The 19,795-nt window shown below is 37.9% G+C and overlaps 1 protein-coding gene across 1 annotated transcript; it reads left to right on the top strand.

The window, feature by feature from the left end:
• The first annotated feature begins 2,138 nt into the window (after positions 1-2,138).
• LOC141592257 (THO complex subunit 1) lies at positions 2,139-18,999 on the top strand. The gene is made up of 21 exons (XM_074412862.1): positions 2,139-2,346; positions 2,530-2,613; positions 3,374-3,448; positions 4,361-4,454; positions 4,972-5,117; positions 5,208-5,279; positions 6,819-6,891; positions 6,971-7,036; positions 7,127-7,173; positions 8,794-8,865; positions 8,980-9,105; positions 9,185-9,250; positions 11,117-11,158; positions 15,421-15,537; positions 15,624-15,700; positions 17,201-17,267; positions 17,394-17,465; positions 17,595-17,645; positions 17,886-17,945; positions 18,060-18,209; positions 18,624-18,999. Exons 1-21 carry the CDS (start codon positions 2,344-2,346, stop codon positions 18,885-18,887), a joined length of 1,824 nt encoding a protein of 607 aa, XP_074268963.1. The 5' UTR covers positions 2,139-2,343; the 3' UTR covers positions 18,888-18,999.
• Positions 19,000-19,795: the final 796 nt, after the last annotated feature.

Below are 19,795 nucleotides of genomic sequence, written 5' to 3'. Positions count from 1 at the left end.
TTACGTGCCCAAAGACCATTCGGCTCCGTCATTAACCGCCATACTTGTTTCCCTATGAGTGCCATGTTAAACAGATGGAAATCCCTAAAACCTATGCCTCCAAGACTCTTCGATCGACATAATTTCCTCCATGAAACCCAACTGATCCCCTTTTTGCCCTCGTCCTGCCCCAACCAAAATCTCGATATCAAAGATCTAAGCTCCTCGCAAAAGTTGACAGGAATTTTAAAAATGCTCATAACATAGGTAGGAAGTGAACTGGCCACGGCCTTTATAAGAACTTCTCTACCCGCCCTAGACAAGATTTTCCCACGCCAACCATTTAACCTCTTGCACAGCTTATCCCTTAAGATATCCGTGAGGACTTTTTTCGATCGACTCAGCACCATTGGGAGACCTAAGTACCTCTCCTGCTCTTCAACCTCCACAACCCCCAACCTCGTAGCCAGATTGTTCCTTTTTTGTATGGGCACACCTTTACTAAAGGAGATAGTTGTCTTTTCGAGACTAACCAGCTGCCCCGAGGCTTGTTCATATCGGTTCAAAATGCTCTTGACCGTGTCTGCTTCCTCAGTCCTAGCTCTCATAAAAAATATGCTATCGTCTGCAAAAAGGAGATGCGATATAGGAGGAGCATTGGTAGCTATCCGGACCCCATGTAAACTTCCCATTTCAACCGCTCTACGCATAGAACTCGACAGAACCTCGGCACAAAGGATGAACAAGTAAGGGGAGAGGGGGTCCCCTTGTCGCAACCCCCGTGATGGCCGGAACTCCTCCGTAGGCACTCCATTGATTAGAATCGAGAAGGCCGCCGAAGTAACACAGGCCATAACCCGCGCCACCCAATTCCTATCCAAGCCCATAGCAATTAAAACCCTCCTAAGAAACAACCATTCAACTCGGTCATAAGCTTTCGCCATATCGAGTTTTAGAGCCATTATGCCCTCTGTGCTTCGACAATTCTTCATAAAATGGAAGACTTCAAAAGCTATCATAACATTATCCGAAATGACCCTACCTGGTGTGAAAGCACTTTGGTTTCTGAGACAATATCACCAAGAAAAATTTTCAGACGGTTAGCAAGTACTTTAGAAACCAGTTTGTACGCCACGTTGCAGAGACTAATCGGTCGAAAATCACGAATTTTGTCCGGAGCTTTCTTCTTAGGAATAAGCACAATATTTGTTTTGTTCAGCTCTGCAGGCGATCTCTCCCCTCTCAGGATAGCTAATACTGTCTCCGTCACAATTGGCCCTATAGAACCCCAATAAGTTTGGTAAAATAACCCATTCATTCCATCCGGACCCGGTGCCTTGATGGGGTGCATTTGATTTAGCGCGTCAAACACTTCTTCTTCACTATATTCCCGCCCGAGGTTCTCATTCATTTCAGCCGTGACTCTATTGCGTATCCTGTCCAAAAAATCTTCCTCGACAGTCGGGGTCTCCGTCGTGAACAGCTGCTGGAAGTAGCTATTAGCGACGCTACCCACAACAACATCCCCATGTCTAGCAACTCCCTCATCATCAATCAATTTAGCGATATAATTTTTCCGCTTTCGTTCCCCTGCTCTTGTATGAAAGAATTTGGTATTCTTGTCCCCATCCTTTAACCAAAGCGCCCTCGAACGTTGCCTCCAGTATAGCTCTTCTTGCCGTCGTAAGTTAGCGATCTCAGCCACCAATTTGCGTCTTAAGCGGACATTCTCCACAGTTCTATCCATCGAATCCAGCCGGCTCAGTTGTCTCTGTCTAGTCGTAATTCCCCGGCCAATTTTATTGATATTCGTACCCTTCTACTTTCTCAATTTACTTCCGCACTCCTCTAAAATATTCACCAAATCCCCTCTGCCTCGCTCAACCCCTCTCTCCACGGCCTCGGCACAACCTTCCTCTCCGACCCAAATTTGCTCGAACTTGAAGCCACGACCTCCCTGCACCCCCTCAACCCTATTATTTAAGATAAGCTTGATCGGCGCGTGGTCTGACCACTCCCTGTTGAGGTAAAAAAAGGCGAGCATAAGGAAACATATCCGTTCAGGTAGAAGAACTCAAAGCTCTGTTAAGCATACAGTGTCTGTTAGCATCTCCTACTTGACCATTATCCCACGAGAAATTATACCCTTCCCATGGAGAGTTGATATTGAAGATTTGAGTCCTAATTTTGTGATTTTAGGGAAGGTAAATGTTTATCACCCCTCGTTATAATTTTAGCATCACCCAAAAGTAAATTCCCACAAAAGAGAACTACAGTCTTACAGACATAGCTATACAATATACATTACAGACATTGTTCCACTACAACGTTGAACAATTTTGCAGAACAAATCAGCTTTCTACCATGGCAAGCTCTTCCTCCTCCTCCTCCTCCTCCTCCTCCTCCTCCTCCTCCTTCTTCTCATTTCGCCATTAGACTCACCAATTTAATCCCTATTTCTGAAATTTCGCAAACCTAATTTCACATCTTTTGCTCAATTCTAATTCAATTAATCTCCATATTTTAATTTATTTATTTCTCGTTTTTCAGGATGTTTTTGTTAGGGCACTATCGTATGCTGATCCACCTGAGACTTTTGCTCTTCAAACTGTTCAGGAAGCCATTAAACCTCAGGTACTTCTTTATTCAATTCATTTGGCTTTTAATTCATCTTTTCAAATTATTTGGATAATTGAAGTTCAATTCTTTATATTTAGTGTAACCACGGTAGTTTCAATTTGTTGAAAACTGTAAATATTGAAGAATGTCACTGTGTTTTTTTTTACTATCCAGTGAGTTTATTTCAATGTGAAGTTAATTATAGGTTTTCTTCCAATAGTCCGTGTTTTGGTAGTTATGTGGCATGGAAATCGAATGAGTCGATTTTCAATGTGAAGTTGATTATAGGTTTTCTTCTGATAGTCGTGTTTTGGTAGTTATGTGGCAATAAGTGGCATGGAAATCGAGTGATTTGATTTCGATGTGAAGTTATTTATAGACGTTTTTCTACTTATTCGAAAATTGATTGTACAAATGGGAGAAAGAAGCAGTTCCTATCTGAGGTCATGACATATGTTTCTTTCATGAAACTGTAAGTGGATGATGTTTGGACTAGCGAGGTGGCTTGACCATTTAGAATTGAGGGTTTATGTTTTGGTTGATGTAATACGTTCTTCATTAGTTCGTTTAGTTATTTGCGCAAGGTCAGGGCATTGGTTGCTTGATGAGGCTTGTATATCTGTGTTATACTGCTTTCGTCTTGACCATTTGCGAGTTAGGACTAGGACTCAGACATTGCCTCCCATGCTGTCTTCTTTTGCATGAATCATGGTTTGGGTGCTTCCTAATGAATGAAATTATCATTTTCTCATGTTTGAAAGTGTGTGATTCGCAGAGACAGACTAAACTGTTGTTGGAAGAGAACCAGTTGTTGGAGAACATTCTAAGGACATTACTTCGAGAGTTGGTGGTACGCATATATCCAATATATTTATCAGTATCTTGTCGTAGTATATTCTGTAATAAGTACATGCTCTGTCACAAAAAAAATTTCTTTCGATTCTATAAAGTTACGGAAAATTCATGTAGTACCCCTCGTCCCCTCATTTTGAATCACTGATCATAACTCGTGTTTACAAGTTCAAAAAATGATGATTTTTTTTCTTTTTTCAAATCAGTCGCCTTTACAAAAACTAACATTTGAATTTTTTCCCTCATTTAAATCGTAGGCTCGTAGCTAGGAGTTTTTGTATGTCAAAGTCTGTTGCCGAATAAACTTTGACTAAATTTCTCTCTTGGCCACGAGTTTGGAATGCAGCATTTTTTTGCAAATCGTAGTTCTCGTACAGATCATCGATTTGAATTTTTTTTTTGCCGCATTTTGAACTCGTGGTCAAAAGATATGTTTGACAAACTTTTCTGGTTTAAAAAGAGTGGTACGACGTGCAATGTTGCAGACCTTGGGGGTACCATGTGAATTTTTCGATAAAGTTATTTTTGTTGGTGCTTTAGACACAAAATGCTTTGTTGGTCTGCAAAAAGTATATTAAAATCACGTAAAAACCAGTGATTGCCTTATAAGTTATAATAGAAGGATTTTCACTGCCCTTAGAATTTGTGAATTTATTACCTTTTCATATTTATCTGTTTAAAGATTTTCGAACCCTTACAAACTTCTTTTATTTGGTTAGTCCAACCCTAACACACTTATGTTTTCATTTATTATTGGATAACTAGACTCCTGTGTCGCATAAGCCGACGGCCTCTGATTCTAGGTAGGATCATGCACAATGTTTACTCATTATTTTCCAAGCTGGATTTCTCTCTTAACTCATCTTGCGTTGTATCAAAGTTTGATTTGTTTGCCGGTGTATCAATGTAGTCCTCTGCAGTACAATCTGGCGAGCCCATCATGCAATATGGTCGATCCATTGCCGATAGTGATAATTCACAGGGTCAAATTCAACGTCTTCTGGGTATGTAACAGTGTTATTTCTAGTATGTGGTTATGTTTACTTTTTTTTTTAATTTTTTTTTTGTGTGTATTCTTTTGTTGCGGGAGCTATTTCATTGCGTTTGTAATGGAACTTTCCAATGTTCTACAATTTGTTGGTATTGATTATGCTGTTAAACTTCATCTTCATGTTTAGATGTGCATCTATACTTCATCATCATGTTTGGATTTGCCATGCATTCTGTCTACTTGTCATGAATTCCTTTTGTACTACATTCTGAATCATGCTTTGTCAAGTAGTTTACCTTGAATTTTGAAGCTTCGAGCCTTATGAATTGTTTCCACATAATACCATAATCACAGTCCTTTAACAAGGCTCTTCCAATGAGCTGGGAAGGGTTGTATCTGTGATGTACGTAAGTTTACAGTATTGCCTTAATTTAAAGGGCTCAATGATTGCGGTCACACTTTATTTCTCCTTTCATGAAGGTTGAAGGCTAGTTCTATGCTTAACCGTGTGTCTCTCCTTCTTGATACAGACATTGTGCTGTATCTCTGTGAGAAAGAACATGTGGAGGGTGGCATGATATTTCAGTTGTTGGAAGATTTGACAGAAATGTCAACAGTGAAGAATTGCAAAGATGTATTTGCTTACATCGAGAGCAAGCAAGATATACTTGGAAAGGTTTGAATTGTATACCGAGACCTCATTTCCCTTAGATATTGTAGTTGCATCACTTCATAGTTTAATATGGTGAACTGTGTTGTTTCATAGCAAGAACTGTTCGCTCGCGGCAAACTTGTGATGCTGAGGACGTGTAATCAGCTCCTTCGACGCCTGTCAAAGGTTCTAATGTGGCTTTACCTCTCATACATGAACTGTGCTTCGATGTTTGTATTTTCATATAGCTATTCTCCTATTTGATTATTTAGATAGATAACAGAAACTCGTGATTGTGATGGGCCAAAATTGTTGTGTAGAGACTTTATCTAGTTTGTTTAAACATAAACTAGAATCTGTTTATGCTGAGTGGGTCACATAAAATGTGGTGCACTTGGATTGAATGGAATCATCGCACGTTTGATGATGTGGCATCTTCATTTCAAGAGTTGAAGTTTCATTTTTTGTAGTTATACTTGGAGCCCTATGCTTCACCCAAATCGAAACTTGTCTCTGCTTATTTTTATGGATCAAGTTACCCATGATAGCCATAGAGCATTTATGTATATGGGCGTCACTTTTAGGTTGTATTTTTGTATGAGGGTGTCACCCCCATTGTATTTTTGTATAGATGGACATCACTTCTAAGAGATCTTTTTGTACATGGGCATCATCACTCTCCCTCTTGGTTGGTGTCCCTTAATTAATACAATGGAGTATATGTTATATAAAAAATACTTTTTGTTTTCTTCCCTCACGGCCTCTCTCTCATGTTAGTATACTTTTAGTCTAGACAACAAAATCACAGTAAAAAAGGTAAGTAGAATCATCTTTGTAAAAAAAGAGTCAGAAGACACTGAAATAAGCATTCCCCATGCTAATACCTCCATGAAGCATCTTATATTGATAATTTTCCTCTAAGTGAAACACTTTGACATCAACTATATCATCATGTCAAAAACAGAAGCTATTACCTCTCTTATTAGCATTACCTGAAAAATTTGATAAATTTTCTGTCGCATATCCAACATCAGAAGACATTTGATCAGTCTTCTGTAGCATTTCTAGCATATACAATATCACGTAGTCTAGTGACACAGACTCATGCTTCTGTAATCTGCTCCTTTTTCAAGCTGTCAAAACATCTTTGGCTCGTGCTGTTTGACCCCAACTGTAAGTTGTAACCAAGAAACAAAAGAGCTACATGCCACCAGGCCATTACCCAAGGACAAATGTGAGATGATGAAGTGTTGCTTCCTCCTACAGGGCTGGATTTCATTCATTATTAAGTGAATTTCCAGCTAGAACAAGGGGAAATGCTGGTGGATGAATTTTCCTAATGCTGCGACATGCTCAGATGGATGTATAATACTAATAGGCAATTACTCAGGAAGTGCCTATAATAAATGAGATGCTTTTGGAGTCTCTATGGAATAGAGTTTGCCGTGTAATACATGAATAGCTTTTGTGTTTGAGTTTCTTTTTTTGTGCTCTTAATTGTTTTTGGATTTCCATTTTGTTTTTCATTTTTTTATCGTATTATCTAACCATATAAAAGCGACATCTAAATTGTTTTGCTTTGTTCAGTTTGGCGCTTTAAGTAATACTAATGGACATTACTGATAAGTGTTTATTATTATTATTTCATTATTTGTGATTGTTTTGGAACCAGTCAGATGATATTTGAATGTGTTGATTAACTGCTCTATCTGTGGGTCCTTGCAGGCAAATGATGTTGTGTTTTGTGGACGCATTCTCATGTTTCTTGCTCATTTCTTCCCACTGTCTGAACGTTCGGGTATGTACTGCTGTGAGTTGTCCATTAAATAAAATTTGATGTTGCAGAGTTTTGTAATTTTGTTACTTTGATGCTATAGCTGTGAACATAAAGGGAGTTTTCAACACATCAAATGAAACAAAATATGAAGACAATCCTCCTGATGGTACTTTTGTTCTTCTCTTGATGTTTTTCAAGCGCTTAATTGCATGCTCACTGACTAGTGTTTCTGATATTGTTTTCCTTTTTTAATTAGGTATTTCTATTGATTTCAACTTCTACAAGACTTTCTGGAGTTTACAGGTAAATCATTTAGGAATCGTGGAAGTATTTTTTGTTTTAGGTGTTCTACTGATTATCTGAGAGAAATTTTTCCTCCCCATGTATTCTTAATTAAGTCATTTGTTGGTATTCTTTGACCTAATCTGTGAAACAGTATATCAGAGCTGACATCTAGTAGCAAATCCTGATGATATGACCTAACAGTATAGTTTTGAAGGAGATGCTTTCTGTCAGGTGACTTAAGCCCGGCTTGTCTCTGTAGGGAACTAAGGGGTGTTTGGTTCGGGAAAGGGTAAGGGAATGGAATCAAGACTGGGTTTGAAGGGGAAAGGAAATGGAAACCTTTTGATTAAACATGTTGTTTGGTATGAAGTAAGAAAATAAGAACTAAAAGTAATCAAATAAATTAACCACCATCCATCCACCAACCACCGTGGACACAACATCAACACGACAACACCAGTCCAACGTTTTCCCACCACCCCATCGCCGTCGCCGGCATCCACCCGACACCCCATTGTCACCCCCTCCCTACCCTGATAAACCTCCTCACGATTCGCTTTCCCACCACCATACGAAATCCAATTGAATTCCTCGTCTGAACTAAATCATGCTTAAAAAAGCTTGTAGTTTGATATTTGTTTCTCAAGTAATGATTACCCTTTGATATTGAAAGCTTCAGTCTGTGTTCTTCGATAATATTAATGCATGATTTAGCTTTAATGTCAAGGGGCACGTATTTGGGGGTCATGGGTGGCAGGAGTTGTTGCTAGTTGGTTGTTTGAGGCTGTATATTAGGGGACAGCAGCGGGGTTGTCACCGGCGACGGGGTAGGGTCGACGGCGACAAGAGTGGCTGGTTGGGGAGACATGGGTAGGTTGCAGGGGTGGAGCTTGGTGGTGGTGGATGTTGATGGTGGGTGTTAGCGTTGAATGATAGTGGTAGTTGGTTAGAGGGGAAAGGGAATGGGATACCCTTTGGGGTGGGGGGAATCATTGTAGAGGAGTTTGGGAGTAAGGAGAGGGGAAAGGGGATGATAAAATGAGTCAAACAAACAACAACAAAGGGTATCATTGACCCTCATTCCCTTGCCCTTTCCTGAAGGCCTCAAACCAAACAGCCCTAAGGGAAGAGCTTATTAGTGCTTACAGCCAAGTAGCAAAGAATTGGAAAGAATTGGAAGCACATACGTGCGTGCGCCTGAAATGTGAACACTCCTGGTACTTGAAGGGTGTGTGTGTGTGTGTGTGCACACCTGAAATGTGAACAATCCTGGTAGTGTGTGTGTGTGTGTGTGGGCGGGGGGGAGGTGATTTGTCTAGTATACGTTTTCCTATAGAGCTGTCACTCTAAATGTATTTCTAATTATCTGACAAAAGAAAACACCCATAGTGCCGTGCTCTTGTTTTTTAGTTCAAGTGTAGTTATATATTGCTTTTTCTTGCATGGATGGTCCTACCAAGTTCTCTTAAGCTGGAAAATATGCAATTGACTTATTGGGAGCTAGTTGGCTTTCTAGTTGGAGAACTGCCTTCTAACTATCATGAATTTCTTAGAGTTTGGAACATGAATGCCATTATGTATAGTTTTGTTTTGTTTTCTAAAGTAATGTTTGAATTCGTTGTAATTTGTGACTTCCAGGAATACTTCTACAACCCTCCGTCCGTGAATCTTAATCTTACCAAGTGGCACAGATTTACATCCAGCTTAATGGTATCCTTTTTATTCTATGTAATTACTAAATTGTCATTTCCTGTTGATTCTCTTTATTTGTCAAGAGTTTTCACCTGGGCCTTTCATGTTGTTTTTGAATTGTTCGCCATTCAGATTGTGCTAAATACCTTTGAGGCTCAACCCTTGAGTGATGAAGTGGGTGATGCTAATCATCTTGAGGAAGAGGGCTCAGCTTCAAACATTAAGTATCTTACCAGCAGCAAATTGATGGGTTTGGAGGTACCATCTTTTTAAAGCAAAGATTAGACTTTGTAGCATGTTCTGATTGTTGATCTGATGAAGCTCTGCTTTATAACAGTTGAAAGATCCCAGCTTTCGGCGTCACGTTCTTGTACAGTGCTTGATATTGTTCGACTATGTCAAGGTACTTTCTTGTCTTGTCTATGTTCAACTTTTAATTTTAGGACCATGTGGTTTTGGCCTTTTTGTACTTGTATGGTCAACTGTATCTGTATGGTGGAAGGTGTAATATCTGAGGCGGTGGTAATTACCTTATTGAGATGCCTCTTCACTCGATTTTCACACGCTATATTTACGTGAAGGAAAGTGGGAGAAATCTCAACAACCCAACAAAAACTGTATAAGCTAGAGCATAAACAGAGATCAAGCAGAACCAGTCTAAACTGACATCCATTCTCGGCAATTAGATGCCTCTGCTGTAGTGATATCCTGAATTCCTGCTATATCAGGTAGGCGTAGTAGGGCAGAGAAATATCCATGAAATCCTGGTGCACAATCAGATCAATGCCAAGTTGGCAAGCCAATCCATAACCAGTTTGCCTCTCTATTGACATGATGAACCTGTACCACTGAATTCCCATCCCGCTTGAAGTTGAATGCATTCCTCTATGAGGTGATGATGGCCAGAGTAACTTTCTTCTTCCTTAGACCTCCTTTAACGGTCCCTCAAGTTGATTCTGAATCACTAGCTTTCGGCTATTCAGTATGTCTGCTGTGATCACTGCACAACAGAGAGCTTTTGGTGCACGAGAAGACACTATACTGTTGAATCTTCCTGTGTCATCCCTCTCATTTTGTCATTATCAGCCAGTTCCGGATGAACTAGTGGCTCAGTATTTTCTTTTTTGACAAGATATAATATTAATCCATACATCAGGTTACCTCTCTATTGACACGATGAACCTGTACCTTCAGATCTGGAATCCCCATCCAGTTGAAGTTGAATGCATTCCTGTTATCCTGTATGAGGTGACAATGGCCTGAGTAGCTATCCCCTTCTGGAGAACACTTTTGACTGACCCTCAGATTGAGTTGAACCACTAGCAATCATGTTGCTCTCAGACCTTTACTTGCCGTGACATCACTGCAGAGAATTTATAATCCAATTATACCTCTTTTTGCGTGAAATATACTAGCAAACTACAAAATTTGACGATTTTTATTTTGTTCTTGTGATTGTATGGATTATGGAGGATATATCATTTCATTGTTATATAGGCGTATGTGAAATATAGCTCGTTTTGCTTGCCTTTAACTAGACTCCTTGACAAGAGTAGTAGTAGTTGCTGGCAGCTGAAGAGATGGAGAAGGGGTTGAGGAAGGGCAGGAGAGAACCATCGGGATGAGACCGAAAGTGTAGTGACAGATTTGTAATCCTTTTTATTATATTTTTTGAAACCTTGTGCCACTTCTTCTAGAGGTCATGAAAAAAAAGGAGGGAGTATTATATATTTTGGGACAAACAATATTTTGGTAATTTGTTTTTTATGTGAAGATGTTTTACTTGATAGCCTCTTGGCCCACCAATAAATATTTCACTTATACAATGATCTTTTGTATCTAGGGTTTTACGTTACTAAGATGTGGCTGTGCTTGACAATTCATGCTTGTAGGAGTGTCAGGCATGGTTATGTGAAAAATTGCCATGATTTGTCCTAAAATGAAGCTTCAAAGTGACGTGTTTTGTTGGGACTCTTGGGAGGAGTGTCTAGTTGATGTGAAACATGCTATGGAACTTATTTGCTGGAAGCAATAGTCTTGGATACATGCACCTATCTATTGGGCAAATCTCTGCCCTTAAAAGCTAGATAACATTTGCAGCTTGTGCTGCCTGAATTGCATGGGAATATTAGTTGCGTTTCGGTGTTGCGCAAATATACATTTATCTATTTTCTCACTTGATCTATATTTTTGCAGCTCTTGTCTATTTTCCTTAGTTTATTAATTCATTCGTCACCTGTCTTATTTTTCTTTTATTCTTATTCTGTAGGCTCCTGGGAAGAACGAGAAAGATGTGCCAACAGAAGCCATGGTCAGTACAATTAACTTGTGTTTGTTTCTAATCTTCCCTCTTCGTTTTTTTTTTCCTTATGTGTCCCCCCCTTTTTTTAGAGTGTATTGTTGCTTTTTTGCTGCTAAGTTCTTGACATTTATAGATTTTGCTCCTCTGGAATTACAAATTTGCCCAGTAAAGCCATTTAATAGCCATTCCTTCCCATACTAAAGTACTAAACTACTCACTTTACTTTCTCACGACAGACTACATGTTCTTTTTGGGTAACTAGATTGTTCCAATCTGTCCTACCCTAAATTACAATAACTGCCAAAAACAATCTTACTCACATTTTTACAATACTCTGGCCGTTATGTTACCACACTTGCACATTATTGCAATACGTTTTTATCATTACAATACTTTACTTGCCCGCTTTTTATAAAAGGTAAGTAATGTCCGTTAGCCTGTGCATTTAGTGTATGGGTAGGAGTTATCGTTAGTGAAGGCAAGAAACCAAAACTTGAAGGATCACTAGACAGTTGAAAGTTAATATGCTACGAAGGCAGAGGGGAAGGGCTAGAAGGGGTCCCTACCTCAAACTCACTGCAAATATAAAGTTTGCTATATATTGGAGCTCAGCAGAGGTCAGTCGGTCAAAGGTCAATCGTCACCATAATTTTTTCTGTCCAATATTTTATTCTATTTTTACTTTCATCCCCCACATCTTCATAAAAATTCGCCCTTGTTTAAAAAATTTAGTCGGACCTTCAAGTAGTGTAATATTAATAAGATGGATGTGGCCCAGATGCATATAGTACATTAAAAGGTGTGGCCTTACAAAAAGATCGGTTTTTATTTGATTTTCTTAAAGTATATTCTCTTTTGATGGTTTCGAAATACATTTTTTTGCAGCGATTTATTTTTATAACTTAAACCCAGATGGGGAAGAGTAACTTCCTTATATATAAAGTGATTCAACTCTTCCCTCGTACTTCAATGCGAGACACTTGCATGGGGGGCATTAACACCTTATCAAATGTGAGGTCTCTTACGAGTCAGCCTGAAGTAGCAGCTCAAACGGCTCAGTTTAAATTTGTTAGATCTAGGTCTAGCAGATGTACTCTAATGCCATGTGAAGTAGTTGGAGACTTCAATAGCCCAAGGGAGGTTCATCACAACCAGTCAGCAGTCATTGGAGTAACTGCTTAGTTTATTAACTGTTCAACTTCCCTCATCTTTCAATGTGGGACACTTATATAAGAGTGGACCACATAATATGAGCTATTTTCACACTTCTCAATTTCTTAAATCACGATAGGAAAATAAGAAATATTATGGTAAAGGGCTGCACAGGGGTTGTACTTATATTCCAAGGGAGGGTTAGGGTTGATGTTGTCTGTGCGTGATAAGAAAGTGCAGGAAGGGCACGGGTTCGGGGGTTTGCTGTGGTTCAAGATGTTTGTGAGGGTGGAGTGGCAAAAAAAAAGGTAAGGACTTCGTCTTCACCTAACTTAATTTGGTTAATTGGTTGAAAATAATAGAAATATCAAATATAGGCGTATCTCCAGTAGTACACGAAGTTTGCTTCTTTTTTCATATGAATTTTCAGCATATTATACGAAAAGTTTATTATCTAACATATATGTATCATTAAACACTTTAAATTGTCCTTTTGCTTATACATGCGAACACAAAAAGAAGCTAAGATAATTAGCATAGATAGTAATCTCATCTTTAATAAGCATAAGAGTTTATCTCCACCAAACAAAGACAAAGATGACCATACATTTAAGCACACTACTTTACGTCTATAGACATTTAGAAATGAGTTAATTAACAATTACTCCTACCAACATACCATTTTTCAACAAATACTTCCACAGTCCCATGCCAATTTTTTTTTTTTCAAAAATTACTTCCATATTATTAACTCAGGTCAAAATTTGCATCCAAAACAACTCCCGGGTGTGTTTTTCCCTCAATTTTCAAATTTTCAGTTTAAAACCCAAAATTACGACGAAAATGCCCTTGCTTCTTTATGTTATAATGTTATGTTATTTCACTCTCCTCTCTCCTTATTTCACCATTATACTCTCCTCTTCTTACAAACTCTATCCCCAATTAGATTCAACCAATTAAGTTTGAGAGACCTCTAACTCAATGTAATTGTTTGGTTATCTTTTTTTATTTGCAATTTATTCAGTCTTTACACTTAAAATTAGGGTTCTTAGTTTTTTAGGGACCTCTATTTTTTTTTTTTTTTTTCAGTTGTAGGATTAAAAATGTCAATTGAAAGCAGCTACGAAAGTAGTCATGAGCAGCCCATGAAATGCATTTGTGGTGTCCCTTTGAGAACTTACAGAAATCAGTAGAAAACTTTGGTTAAAATTTGGGGACTAGCTAACAATCTTTGAGAACTTACAGAAATGGAGTAAAAAACTTACACAAATTTGGGGAAAATTGGGTAAAGGGGATTAATTAGGTGGAAATTAAGAGAGTAAATGAAACAAAATAAGGGAATGCTCAAACATATTAATGGAGGGGCAATTCTGTCAGTTTCAACATTATTTTTTCAGCTGGGAAGGGCTTTGGGTGCAAATTTTGACTTGAGTTAATAATGTGGGAGTAATTTTTGAAAAAAATTTGATGTGGGAGTAATTGTTGAAAAGTGGTGTGTTAGTGGGACTTGGGAGTAATTGTTAATTAACTCTTTAGAAAACGACTCTTCTATTATAGTTGATTGTATGGCCTTAGTATAGGTTGCAGGCGACATAATGCATGGTAGGTTGTAGTGTTGTACTGCCCCACACCCTTTATGTGATCTATGGTATTGTGAATGTATACTTCTGTCATTGGGAGGTCATCATCCAAACGCTTTTAAACGAGAGTAAGAGACTAATTATTGATCTTGCTATTGAATTACATTTTCGAATTCTTCTACGACTATTATACTTGGCAACTTCATATTTATATTTGAATCTGATGAAGACAATTGGCGAGCCTTTATTTTTTTTATCGAGTGGTAGAGCAATGTTGCCATGCAGTATGAATTGCATGGCTTCTGCTATTCTTATTGCTGTTACCACACTACATGTATGAACAAACAAAACTTTGTATAGCTAGCTTTTGTGGAAAAATTCCATATTTCATGTCAATCAACTCTTGACATCCATTAGTTGAGTCATTATATAATCTATGTTCTCAAATCTTAAGTTTATATGCATTGGCTCTCAGCGTGCCCCAATAAGTCTCAATTAATAGACCTAAGCTTATATGAACTTTCACAAAGAAAGTCCTACAAATAAAGACAAACATAACATAATAGTAGTAGTGTGACCCTGAGTTCTTGTAAGTATAACTAGTTGGATTCTCTCAATAAGTCTCAATTAACGCCTTAACGATATGCAGTCAATTGACTAATGTTGGCTTAGGTCTTCCATTCGAGCGCTATTAGCGCAATTTATGCGCCAATGCATATAATTCTCATCTTTCTTAACATGGCTCATTTGACGAGTTAGTATGTGGATGTCTTGACTCTCGAGTCTATTGGCATTGAATATGGAATCATTTGCATGGAAGTTGGTTGTACAAAATTTATTTGTTCATACATGCAACATGGTTGTCATAGTAAGAATAATGTCATCCATACAAGTTATACAATTTGTACAACAATTTTTATTGCACTGCGATATTACTTTACCCCTCTATAAAAAGGGTTCGATAAATGTTACCAAATTTAAATAAAAAAATGGAGTACAAGCACGTAAAGCTATGAATACTGATATAAATGAACTCAAAAATAAAATTCAAGAGCACATTCGATTACTGAACATTTTCACAAGTATTAGAAGTTTAGGACAATAAGCAGGTTTGGCTGAGCTTAAGATCTTCAAATTTTTGTTGAGTTTTTCTGGCAAGTAAAATTCTGTTGTTGCAATCTTACCAAAATTTTAGAACTCATGTTAAAAGTTCTGAAATTACGTGTTCTGAACGTAAGAGTTGTAAGCCGTTTTACCAAATTTTGCTCTTGACACTATGTTTGTCATTGCTTATATTCCGGACTGCGTTGTATCTATCAGTAGTCATAGTATTCCAATCAGATCAAGGTTCAGCGCAAAATGTGTTGAACTTGGAGTAAGGACTAAGGAAAGATTTACTTACAAAAAGCTGATCCTTTTCTTACTTGCAATGATTTGTATGATATGTAAGGACCTAACTGTTCTCTGATCACATTTCTTTGCTCTCAATAAATTATTTTCTTGTTTTGAAAACACTGATTCGTTTGCTGCTGACTGTAGAAAGAAGAAATAAGGACTTGTGAGGACCGTGTAAAAAGGCTTATTGAAGTGACTCCTCCTAAAGGGAAGGAGTTCCTGAACAGTGTTGCGCATATATTAGAACGTGAGAAAAATTGGGTGAGTATTGATTTTGCTCAAAATACCTGAATGCTCTAGCATATCTTCAATATCTACTTAAAAATTTTATGTTTAAATTGCTTTAGGTATGGTGGAAACGTGATGGTTGTCCACCCTACGAACAACCACCATTCGAGAAGAAGTTAGATGGTCCCAAAAAACGGTATGGAATCTTAAACTTGGCTAAGTTGGAGACTCTACTGCCTCTGCTATTGCACCAAAGAATTTATGCTTTATACTTATTGCCCCTGCCACTAATCCCCATCCATTGCAGTAAACCTGTCATCCATACCTGCCTTGAGTACAGGTGTTTAAAGAACAAATGGCTATGCGTTTCATTAGCCTGTTTGCACAGACTACATCTATTAATAAGAATCATCCCTTTTTTTGATCAGTAAGTCCACAGTGGCCAGCTTGCGTTGGATAGCTAAGGAAGCAACAACACCTTGCCTAGGAATCACAGCTTTTCCATGAATCTTTTTATATCTATATTTATTATTTCAGTGATCTCTTGGTTCAGTGGCATGACTGTGGCCGCCTTTTAACGGACATGTTGTCATCTCTGTTGTTCAAAAAATTTCTGTTCTGTTTCTTAAGAGGTGTTTAAAAGGTTAGTCAAGTGACCGCATACCGTTAAGGCGTTAAAAGATAGAGAGAATCCAACAAGTTAGAATTACAAGAACTCAGGGTCACACTACTATTATTGTGTTATGTTTGTCTTTATTTGTAGGCATTAAATTTAAGCATGATAATCCCCCCTTTTATCTCTGTCACTCTCTCTCACCAAGTTTAAACAATTTTCGATAACCGCATGTCGAGGTGTTATCTGCCGCATTTATGGAGTAATGATTGAGGTTAGGTTTGTAAAACCAATTGCAAGAGATATTTAAGACGTGGATAATTGATAATAGAGCTTGTTTAAACCTCACCCAAACTATTTTCTCGGAATCAGTCTTTTCCTTAACTCCTTAAGACCATACACTTGGATAATTGATAATGGAGCCTTGGTGTTTTCCTTCTAAATGTTTCTTATGCTGGAAGGATTTTATTTTGGCTTGTAGGAGGGAAATGTAGGAATTTATTTTCCATGCCCTCCGTTTCCATCCAACTGAATTTTGCTAATTAGAAAGTAAGAAACGTGGTCCCGTCCCTTTCCTTTCCTTCTCTTACCTTTACCTCTAAATTCCTAATGCAAAGAAAGGGTGAGTAAGGGTTTGTTTGGTTACAATTGTAGAGGGTAAGGGGAGCGGGAATACAGCTATGATGTCTCCATTCAAATATTTTCTATGTTTGGAAAGATTGTAATCTCGTTGTTCGAGAGACCATTTCCTTCCCCTTCATTCCCTCTAACCCAACTTACTAACTAAACAGCTGAAACTGTCCCCTCCCTTTTATCCGCGTAAGGTGTAAATGTTTGCCACTAGATTCAGCTCATTCAGAAATGAAATTACTATATCCAGCCTATGTCATATTTAAAACTTCAGATATCCTTTGGACTAATTTGACATTCCTGTTTATAAGAGCTTCTGGATGCATTGAGCTGCTTTAATCAAGCCGGGCTTTCAGTTTGTTGACATTAGATCTCTATGTGCCTGTGTTTATTTTTTAAAATTATATGTTTAGCTGTCTATTATGCTGAAGTTTAATGATGATGTCCGTGCAGTAAGCCAAGGTGGAGATTAGGGAACAGAGAACTTTCTCAACTGTGGAAATGGGCTGATCAAAATCCGGTGCGTCAAAAATTCATTTATGCTATGCAGTTTAATGATTATTCCAAAAAAAAATGTGTATTTTCTTATTGGTTCTGCAGCTGTCGGCTGATCTGGCGCCGTTCTGCATTTGTATTTGTTTCACAGAACGCCCTTACTGATCCAGAGCGTGTCCAGACTCCTGCTGTCACAGATTACTGGAAGCCTATGGCTGACGATGTAGTCCCTGAATCCTTGTCTTTGTCAGTCAAAAGTTATTTTGTCATTATTTTACCTGATTTGAATGTTGCTTGAAGATGTAGATCTGCTTGAATGTAGCATATGACCGATCTACATTTAAATTGACAGATGGATCCATCCGCGGGTATAGAAGCTGAATATCATCACAAAAATAACAAGGTATTTACGTTTTCTCGTCTTTTTTTATTTGTATGTGTTGAGAAATGGATTGTTACCGATTTAAATTAACCGAAGTCCTTTCTATATCATTGGCTTTCTTTTTTCCTTTTGGTCTTTTCTGATAACTAGTTTTATAAAACCGTTTGCCGCTGATAACACATTCTTATAATTACTTTTATGATAAGAGTATATAAAACAAAGCGTTTTGCCTTTTTCCAAAATTTGCTTCCCTCTGTGCAGGTCTATTGTTGGAAAGGTCTCCGAATTTCAGCTCGACAGGACTTGGAAGGATTTTCTAGAGTAAGATTGTGTTTTATGTGAAACTTACAGAATCTGTCGTGCTACTGGACAGACAAGATCTTACATGTTTTAATTTTTTCTGGATCTAGTTTAATCTTCTTAATCAAATGACAGTTTACTGAGTTTGGCATAGAAGGGGTTGTTCCGCTTGAGCTTTTGCCACCAGAGGTAGCATCTAAATATCAGACAAAGACAAATGAGAAGTCTAAACGTGCTAAAAAGGATGAACCAAAGGGTTCCGTGCCTACATCAGAAGATAATCAGGTGACTGAACTGACTTTTTTTTTTTCAACAGAAATACATGAATAGCTTAGCCTTCTTGGCTATGAGGTGCGCTGTTCTAGGCCAAAAAATAACTATGAAAATAGTTCGATAGATTCATATTTGATCTATGAAAATAACTATTTTCGATATTTATGTCCATTGACCACCAAAGTTAATTGGGAAGATACTAAATTGGATAAAATGCTATCTAGTTCGTATTTCCATAGTGAACCAAGTCCTAAGCAGCGTTATATGAGACTGGTGGTTGTAGGCCTGTAGGGTTAGTGGCTTAGTGCTTACAATTGTAACAGTTGTCTAACTGCTAAATATTTCAAGACTACTGTATCTTGATGTTTTATGACGCATTATGAATGCAACAAAAATTTAAGCAACCTTTTTTTTTTTTTTCCAAAGAATGCCGCTATGGTAAGTGAAATGGATGGTGAAGGAGGCAGAACTGACCTAGAAGCTCCACCAGCATCATTGGACATGGATTCCACACCAGTCAATGGGAATAATTCTCAAGGTGGCAGTCCGACACCAGACGAGTATCAAAAGCAGAGCTCCGAATCTCCTGAGCCACGAGAAGTAGGACAAGTAGACACGGAAGGTGACATGGAGCCAGGAATGATTGACGGGGAAACTGATGCAGATGTTGACTTAGATATAGTAGCCTGACCCTTATTTTTCTTCAAAAGATTTTGTATCGGAATTGTCAATGCTTCGTGAGTTAAGTTAAATGCACATGTAATTTCTTGGTCGTCCAATTAGTAATGAATATTTTGACAATTATAGTAGATAATTCGATAAGTATGTTTCTTTTAGCATATGCCTTTTCTTTTAGCATAAAGCGAGGGAACATATGCATTCAAGCATCTTCCACGGGAGATACAAAGAGATACAACAGTTCTGGAAGGCTGGCTTGGCTATTTTATGGGTGCTGATTTTCGCAATTTTACTCATTTCAGTACATTATTGACGATTATGCTCCTTTCATTTCCCCTGCCATTCTCTCTCTCTCATTTCTTTTGAATCTGTTTTCCTCTAGTTTATCCTTAATTCATTAACATAGTACCACACAAATACAACAATACCAATCTTATTTCCAACCAAAAAAACCCAAATCATAAACTCAACTGACCAATTCTCTTATTAAAAAATCAGAAATAAATTCACCACAACAATGCGGTATTAAACGCAGTGGCACTACAAAGCGTCATCCATTTTTGGAATGATATCGGGGATTAACAAAACCACAAAGGCTATGAACAAAACGACAGGAGCATCGTTCATATATGGTGGACTATGTTTTTTCCTCGTAAGATTTGCAGGGCTTATGTTGGGTTGACTTTAGGGTTGATGTGTTTGTTGTCTTAGGATTCTTAAGCACATTGCGTGTTTCTTCGATCAATTTAACATAAATTCTAATTTAAAAAAAAAAAAGAACAAAATTAAATTCTAGATAAATTATATTCCAAAATCGACGAAATTGGTTGATTGAGAAAGTTGTCTCTGTAATTCGATAAATTAGGTTTAGAGGTTTTTTTTGTTTAGGGGTATGGTAATGGAAAGTAATGTGAAAAAAG

This window comes from Silene latifolia, chromosome 7 (genome assembly GCF_048544455.1).
Source record: "Silene latifolia isolate original U9 population chromosome 7, ASM4854445v1, whole genome shotgun sequence".
NCBI classification, from domain to species: domain Eukaryota; kingdom Viridiplantae; phylum Streptophyta; class Magnoliopsida; order Caryophyllales; family Caryophyllaceae; genus Silene; species Silene latifolia.
The sequence above is the reverse complement of the archived record's forward strand: the minus strand, read 5'-3'. Positions and strand labels throughout refer to the sequence as shown.

Bases quoted from the DNA above. Each gene is read 5' to 3' on its own strand.
- LOC141592257 (XM_074412862.1), top strand. The intron at 4,455-4,971 runs GTATGTAACAGT...TTCTTGATACAG, and splicing joins TCAAATTCAACGTCTTCTGG to ACATTGTGCTGTATCTCTGT. The intron at 6,892-6,970 runs GTATGTACTGCT...TTGATGCTATAG, and splicing joins CCCACTGTCTGAACGTTCGG to CTGTGAACATAAAGGGAGTT.